Source organism: Populus euphratica, unplaced genomic scaffold (genome assembly GCF_000495115.2).
Source record: "Populus euphratica unplaced genomic scaffold, PopEup_1.0 scaffold1327.1, whole genome shotgun sequence".
Classification (NCBI taxonomy): Eukaryota; Viridiplantae; Streptophyta; class Magnoliopsida; order Malpighiales; family Salicaceae; genus Populus; species Populus euphratica.
Genome location: NW_011501189.1, coordinates 45,370 through 54,074, shown reverse-complemented (window position 1 = coordinate 54,074; position 8,705 = coordinate 45,370). Strand labels below are relative to the sequence as shown.

The window sequence follows — 8,705 nt, the reverse complement described above, 5'->3', positions numbered from 1 at the left end:
ATTTTTATATGTTATTTTTTAAAATCATTTATAATATTAAGATTGTGATAGTGACTTTTTAATTTAAAGTGAATGTTACATCAAATAATACTATTTCTAAGTTTGTTTTTTAAATAAAAAAACCTCTTAAATTAGTGAGTCTTTACATGTATATAGATTGGAGTGGAGTTTAGTGTGTGTATTTATATTGATTTCAATCATAATTCTTTTTATTAATATATATTAATTAGATTAAGTTAAAAAAACAATATTATAAACGCATTATTTATATTATATTATTGCATTAAAAAATCAATAAATTTTCTCTTGTATATTCCAAAGTTCTAATTATCAGTCAAGTTTTGTTAATTATTAAACATGCTCTTTGAAGTTAGTAAAATAACATATATAATAACTCAGATCTGCTTATAATATAGATAAAAAAGAATCCAAAACAATCCAATTTAATTTGAACATGCTAAAAATTGAGTTGATACATGCAACAATTCAATTTTGTTTTTATATTTTAAAAAATTTAAAAAATTATTTTTTTACTTTAAATTATTTGTTTATTTTTTTATATTGTTTGATACATAATGTAAACAATAAATGCTAAAAATTTAAAAAATATTATATGAAAAGAATTTTAATTAAAAAATATTTTTAAAAATAACACTACTGTATAATTAAAATAAATAAATCACAGCTTAATTACTTTCCATGACAAAAAATAAACCCCTTTGACCCACGTCGAAACCCAGTCGAAAAGTGACAACAAAAGCTACCAAACTCTTCGGGCATGTTTTCCACATCATCCTTCGAATTTTGAAAGCCCACGCCTTCTACTCCATCGGCTGCAAACAAAACCCCCCAAGAAACTCAACAGGCGAAACCCCTCCTCCTCTGGTTCCCGAAACTCAAAGCCATGAGCCAAGAATCATCAAATGACAAGAAACCAACAATCCCTCCATACATGAAAGCTATATCAGGCTCTTTAGGAGGGGCTGTAGAGGCGAGTTGTTTGCAGCCAATTGATGTGATCAAGACGAGATTGCAGCTCGATAGGAGTGGGAATTACAAGGGAATAATCCATTGTGGGTCGACGATTGTGAGAACGGAAGGGGTCCGGGCTTTATGGAAAGGGCTGACACCGTTTGCTACTCACCTGACCTTGAAATATGCGCTTCGTATGGGGTCTAATGCGGTGTTTCAGTCCGCGTTTAAGGATTCGGAAACTGGCAAGTTGAGTAATCACGGGAGGTTGATGTCCGGGTTTGGTGCTGGAGTTCTTGAGGCCCTTGCTATTGTTACTCCTTTTGAGGTCAGTGAATGACTGTTTGCCGATTTTTTTTTTAAGTGAGAACTGTGAAATTTGATGTTTAAGGAATGTTCCTTGTACTTGAATCTGATTTTTCTTCAGAGATTTTGCTTCTGAGGATGATTTTGTTTCGATACTTATGTTTCAGCTTCTAGTACTTGGTTTTCCCAGTCTTGTTCTTATTAGTTTAGTGGGAAATGGCAATGGGGTATGGCTTGTGAGATGAGGGGTTATTAATAGTCTAGTATTTATGTTACCGAGTGGGTTCAAGGGGACTTTTGAGTCTTTATATTTGAGTGGGCAACCATATGAGTGTTTTAGCCTTTTCTTTTTAAAGTTCTGCAACAAGGAGATTTTTGAAAGTGGAAGTGTTAAGAGGAATTATGTTGGATATTTCATGATGCGGGTAATAATGGGGGTTAAAGAAAAAAAATAGACCTTCTCTTGATCTAGTTAAGTGGAGTGTTTTGACATGGGATCTTGCCTTAGTATACGATGAAAGTAGATGAATCAAGATTAATTTACACATGCAGGATCATGTTATTTGTTGCGGGGGTGCTTCTTTTTTGTTCTTAAAAAATGAGTTGCAGTTTATTTTTTGTTGATTGTAGATTTCACAAAGTGCAACTTATCATAGAACAGTTTTGGAAATCCATTTACTGAGGGCCAACCACCTAGGTTCTGCTTTGCCCATCCCTTATTTTTGGTGCTAGCTTGTTTTACTAATTCCTGAAGAGTTTGGACCTCTTATGTGTGAAGGGAAGCAAGCTATGATTAATTGTAGTTTGAGACTTTACTCTCAGGTTTGGTGCAGTGGTACCTAGATGCCCTATCCCACCTCGTCCAAGCCTCATCTCCCTGTCCTTTAAAATTTCGCTTCTATCAGTATGTTTTTCTCTTAAGTTGGATAATAATGTTAAAATCTAAAGTTGATTGAACAGTCCGTGGCTCCATGGAATTACATTTGTCTGATATAATGAGGTCACTAAGCTTTTTTCCCAAGGTAACTTTTCATCTGATCAACTTGGAACTTGCTAACCAGGAAATTACAAATAATATCACTACCCCAGGTGCACACTGTTCCTTGATACAAAAGAACTGGACAGCCATTAATAGAGTTAATTTATTAGCTGCTAAAGTGCTACCAATCACATGCCTCGTCTGTGTAGCAACCCAGTCAGAGGAATCTTGTATTCTCAGAAAGTATGCTGATTAGAATGGAAATTGGGATTAAAAAAAGAAATATAATTTTCATGATTTCGGTGCATATGTGGTGTTATGGTTGGCCATTGTGCCAAGATTGATCTCTTAGCTAGAGCAATTGGATTTTTATTCATAAGGATTTCTGTTTTTGTATGGTGCTGCTACATCTGATTTTTGATGTATCAGCTATCTATACAAACTCTTCTGGGAAAAAAAGGTGCTTAGGTTTGAATTTAATATGTTTTACATCAGATGTAGCAGCTATCTATACAAGCTCTTCAGGGAAAAAAGGTGATTGCCTTTGAATTTAATCTGATTTCTGATCGGTGCAGGTTGTAAAAATTAGACTGCAGCAGCAGAAAGGGTTGAGTCCTGAGCTTCTGAAGTACAAGGGTCCCATACATTGTGCTCGTACGATCATCCGTGAAGAAGGCGTTCTTGGGCTCTGGGCAGGGGCTGCCCCAACTGTCATGCGTAATGGGACAAACCAGGCAGCCATGTTTACAGCCAAAAATGCTTTCGATGTACTCTTGTGGAAGAAACACGAAGGTGATGGGAGAGTTCTCCAACCATGGCAGTCTATGATATCTGGATTTCTTGCTGGAACCGCGGGTCCAGTCTGCACTGGCCCATTTGATGTTGTCAAAACAAGGCTAATGGCTCAAAGCCGAGAAGGGGGTGAATTGAAGTACAAAGGGATGGTACACGCTATCAGAACAATATATGCTGAGGAAGGTCTTCTTGCCTTGTGGAAGGGACTGCTGCCTCGGCTTATGAGAATACCTCCTGGTCAAGCCATTATGTGGGCTGTAGCTGACCAAATTATCGGTCTTTATGAGAGGAGATATCTACGCATTGCACCTTCATAGGTACTGTTTACCTTGTTTTGCATGTTCTGGTGTTGAAATGCATTACAAAATTTCTGAACTTTTCCTCTTGAGTTGGTTCGTCTTTTCTGAACGAATGTTGCTTAAAAGAAGTCATCAATAATTTGAAGTGCTTGGGGATAACGAAGAGTCACTACAAGAAAACTTCTGACACTTTCCAGCGTGTAATATGAGGATATGTTTTGAACATACAAACTGGTGTTTTAGCCTGATCCTACTGGCACCTATTGATTTCTGGTATCATCCGTCCTTCCTATTGTAAGGGGAACCGGAAGTTCTCAGTTTTGGGGTTCTGTTAGTTGATGGAAGCAATAGCATTTTTGTATTTCTGGCTGCGTTAGAAGCCGGATCGTTTTGTATCCTTTTTACTTTGTCATGTAGGCGAAACCTTTTCTTTCATGTAGCCTATTGCAGACTTAGTTGCTTTATAAACTCGAGCAAATTTTAGCTCAAGCGATGAGTTTTTTCGCTGTCTAGTTTACTTGCTAATAAAAAAACGAAAAAGAAAGTAAAAGAAATTTCTGTAATGCTGTTTGTCTAATATCACCATAAGCTCCAAAATGTCAATGCCAGCCATGATCTTTTTGCAAAGCTTTCTCCCCTGCTTGATGGAGTTGTACTCTGATATGTAACTGCGTGAGCTCCATTATGTAAAGGAAGCGTATCTCTCTACATAAATTGATCATTTGTTTTGGCACTTGGAAAAAATTTTGTGGTAATTTCAAGAAGTTCAATCTGAAAGCAGATGTGATATCTTTAGTTCGAACCCCATGTTTGCACTTTGCAGCTGCGGGTTTTGTTGCACTTAAAAACATTATGCTAATTTCATGCAATTCGAGCATAGTAGAAGGAAGGAATCAAGACGGGTGTAGGTTAATTGGTTAATTTTTAGGTTTATTTTTGAGATTATTAATTTAAATTTGAGTCATTCAAAGTTTATATAATTATTAATTTTAGAGCTTGTTGAATTAATGAAAATATAAAATAATTCAAATATTTATATTAATTAAAAAAAAATCAAATTCATTGATCTATCCCAAATTACCACGTTACTTAATCAAGAAAGAATGAAAGACAAGAAACTAAGTTTTGTTATCAAGGTAGTATTTGATTACTATTTTGAAATAAGAAAATAAAAAAGATGAAAATAGTAAAGATAGAAATATATATGTGATTGAAAAGATAAATAAAGATATAAAAATAAATTTGTTTTTTGAACAATTTTGAGGTAAATTTCTGTGCTGTCAAATACGTATTTAGAGACAATATTTATTATTTTTTTATTTCTAAAATATCATTATAAAAAATTTTTAATTTCAAAATTATCCGACTAAAATATATAAGGATAAAGTTTTAAAATTTAATTGAAAGTTCGATCCGGAGCAAAGCTCAGGTCACTAGTCAAGGGTAAATATAATAAAATTAAATTTAAAAATTATGATAATAATTATTTTTATCTTTATACTAAAAGTAATTATTATTATAATTTTAAAATCTAATTTCAAAGTCTATCTAGGATAAGACTTGGGTCACAAGTGAAGATAATCATTGATCTAGATCAATATAAAAACAAAGATAATTATTATTATAATTTTAAAATACGACTTGAGGGTCGACTGAACAGGGTAAGGCCTGTATCACATGTCAGAAGAGTCAATTCGGGTTGACTCAAATTGACATAAAATAAAAGTGGTTAATATTATAGTTTTAAAATTTGATTTGAGGGTCAACCCAAGGCAAAGCCTGAGTCATGAATCAATAGGGTTAACCTGGATTAATGCAGAGATAAAAAAATTATTATTATCATAATTTTAAAATTCAACTAAGGGTTAACTGGAATAAGACACTGGTCATAGATAGAAAGTGTTAGAACGGATTGACTAGAGTCAACATATGAATAAAAATGATTATTATCATAATTTTAAAATCCAAATCAAGAGTTAACTTGAGACAAGGTTCAAGTTACGAGTATGAAAGATCAACTTGGTTGACCAAAAAAATATATTTTTTTAAAAATTTAATGGGATTCTAACCTGTGTTTTATCCCAAGTTGAGCTGGTTTTTGACTAGACTAGGTCAATTTAATCTTTCTTTTATTTTTTCTTAAATTTAGACTGGTTCAGGTCCATAGTTAAATTGGGAAGTTAGTCCTAATCTTATAATTAGAGTTATTATATTATTAATTTCAACACTCAATATAAACTAAATAAATATTGAATTATTTTTTAAATATATAAGTGTGACAACAATACATATTAAATATAAAATAAACTTTTTTATATTCTATTTTTTTTTATCTATCATAATCAATAAAATACAAAAATAATTACTTTATCTTATATATTACTATCCAATAAAATTCTATCTCAATCTTTTTTTATACCTTGTCTCTTCTATTTTTTCTACCTCTGTCCATATGCATTGCTCTAAGTCTATTATATAAATATGGCCACTCTATAGAATTTTAAAACTTATATTTGGTCATCAAAGCCACTTAAAAAAATTAGTATATTGATAACAACATAATTATTAAATTTGATATAGTATACCAAATTTATTTAATAAATTTATAATTTTGAACTTGATTTAAAAATAATTTTAATATTTATTTTTATTAAATTCAACTAATTTAATAACTTAACTAGTAATTTAGTCGACTTGAGAACTCATTAATTAATTTAACAATTTTATAACCCAAACTATTTATTAAGTTACACCCTCAAATCGGTCTGACAATTTTTTAATTATTGTAGTTATTTTTATCTTTTATAATACTCAAAATTTATTAATTTAAGATACCATTTACTAGTTTTGAATTGATAAATCAAAGTAGCCAAACACCTCCCAATATATCTCTACCTCTGCGTCTGGTCTCGTAAAACCTTCCTAAAAATCCTACCCCTCGTACCTCCTCTCTCAGATCAACCAACCAAATGAAGCGAAGATTTTTCAAATTCTCAGACGCAGAGCTTATCTGCCTCCGAAGACCTTCCCCTTCCCCGACTCCCAGAACCATCACCACTTCTCCTTCCTCTTCAATCCTCGCCAAGCACCCTTTTTACAGATTTTTCCAATCTTCACCCCCCTCCGCCTCCGCCTCCGCCTCCGCGGAACACCTCATTTCCAACGTGATCGGACTTTTCGTACACAAGCTCACTATTAATGATAATAGTAGCAGTAATAACAATAATAACAACATCAAATCCAAGGAGAGGAAGGATCCGACCAACAAGATTTCTCCTCTGAGGAACAATAATAACGACCTCAAATCCAAGAAGAGGGAGGATCCGGTCAACAAGATTTCTTCTTTGAGGGACGAGCTGCTTCAAAATGTTGACATGGTTTTTCAGATTTTGGAAGAGACGAAAAAAGACGACCCCTCCTTGTTAACCAATTCATCCGCTTTTCTTGAGCTTTTGAAGCTCTTGCTTCTTTCTTCCCCTAAAGTAGCCCTCAAGGTGTGTTGCCTTTTGCTTCCATTTATTTATCTAGTTATTTCTGAATGAATTTTACTTCTAATTTGTTTTTTGTATGATTTGGAATTGTTATCTATCTGTGCTGTTGTCGATTTTGACATTCAACGTTCTTCTGTTATTTATCTTTGCTTTTGCTATCTTTTATCTCCTCTGTCGATCCATTTAAAGCAAAATGAACAGCATGACTGAAGCAAGCTAGTTTACTATGATGGGTCCAATCTCATGCTGGTGTAGACATTTTTTTTTACACTGCTGTCTTGGGAAAAGGATTGCTGTTTTTCTTCTTCTTCTTTTTCCTTTTCTTAGTGTGGAATTTGTGTAAATAATTTTTACGCAGATTTTTAATTGGAAAAGAACGCAAGCTGAGAACGATACTCCTATGACAGCAGCGGAGTATGCCAAGGGTATTATGATTGCGGGTACAGATAAGAACGTGGATCTTGCAGTTGAGATATTTGATGAGGCTATAAAAAAGTGCATTAAGACGACCAGCATGTATAATGCACTGATGAGTACATATATGCGTAATGGTTTTGCTGGTAAATGTGAATCATTGTTTCGGGAGATGAAAAGGGACGTAAAGTGTAGACCTTCAGTTGTAACATATAACATTCTTGTATCAGTCTTTGGCCGCTTGATGCTGGTTGATAAAATGGAGGCAATATTCAAGGAGATGGAGGATTCACGTATTTCACCAAACTTGACAACATACAACAATTTAATTAGTGGTTACTTGACTGCTTGGATGTGGGATAGTATGGAAAAAACTTTTCAAATGATGAATGCAGGCCCAGTTAAGCCAGATCTTAACACCCACCTGCTAATGTTGCGAGGATATGCTCATTCTGGGAATCTGGAACAGATGGAACTGGTGTATGAATTGATAAAAGACCATGTTAATGCCAGGATACCAACACTGATTAGGGCCATGATCTGTGCCTATTGCAAGAGTTCTATACCAGAAAGAGTTCAAAAGATTGAGGCACTGATGAGGCTGATTCCAGAAAAGGAATATAGACCTTGGTTGAATTTTTTGTTGATTAAGCTTTATGCTGAAGAAGATAGGCTAGAGGAGATGGAGAACTCAATAAATGAGGCATTTAATCATAGAACCATTGTATCAACTGTAAGCATTATGCATGCTATTATCACAAGTTATTTCAGATGCAATGCTGTTGATAAGCTGACAGATTTTATAAAACGTGCAACATATGCTCGGTGGAGAATAATCCGGCCTCTATTTCACTGTAAAATGGTCATGTATGGAAAACAAAAGCGCTTGGATGAAATGGAAAGTGTTCTTATTCAGATGGAGAATTGCAACTTGCTCCGCACAAAAAAGACATTTTGGATATTGTATAAAGCCTACTTGAATTGTGGTCAATGGTATAAGGTTGAGCAAGTAGCAGGATTGATGTGCAAGCATGGATATGGAAATCCTTTTGATACATCTCCATTGCAATGCACCCTGTTGAAGAGTTAGCTATCATGCATCACAAATTCTGGAAGACATTCAATGGATTGCATGAATGGTTCATGCAACTATCAATCAAATTGAAACTCCACTGATTTGCAGGTCTGCGTGTTCCCTACCTGGCTCTCGTTCACTTAACTTATACATATGATGTATTTAGTAGTTTGAAATCCTTCAGGGGTAGCATTCATTCATTGTTTGCAAAGTTTCTCGTATCATACCATGTTTTCCCTATGTTGCTGGTGTTCTTCTATACTACATATTATATATTTAGTAGTTTGAAATCCTTCAGGGGTAGCATTCATTCATTGTTTGCAAAGTTTCTCGTATCATACCATGTTTTCCCTATGTTGCTGGTGTTCTTCTAT

General features: G+C 34.0%; 2 protein-coding genes across 2 annotated transcripts; both read left to right on the top strand.

The window, feature by feature from the left end:
• The first annotated feature begins 762 nt into the window (after positions 1 to 762).
• On the top strand, positions 763 to 3,914 carry MSFC1 (Mitochondrial substrate carrier family protein). The gene is made up of 2 exons (XM_011015063.1): positions 763 to 1,300; positions 2,833 to 3,914. Exons 1-2 carry the CDS (start codon positions 905 to 907, stop codon positions 3,367 to 3,369), a joined length of 933 nt encoding a protein of 310 aa, XP_011013365.1. The 5' UTR covers positions 763 to 904; the 3' UTR covers positions 3,370 to 3,914.
• A 2,303-nt stretch (positions 3,915 to 6,217) lies between these two features.
• On the top strand, positions 6,218 to 8,667 carry LOC105117406 (pentatricopeptide repeat-containing protein At2g30780-like). The gene is made up of 2 exons (XM_011015062.1): positions 6,218 to 6,845; positions 7,201 to 8,667. Exons 1-2 carry the CDS (start codon positions 6,321 to 6,323, stop codon positions 8,344 to 8,346), a joined length of 1,671 nt encoding a protein of 556 aa, XP_011013364.1. The 5' UTR covers positions 6,218 to 6,320; the 3' UTR covers positions 8,347 to 8,667.
• The last annotated feature ends 38 nt before the right edge of the window (positions 8,668 to 8,705 follow it).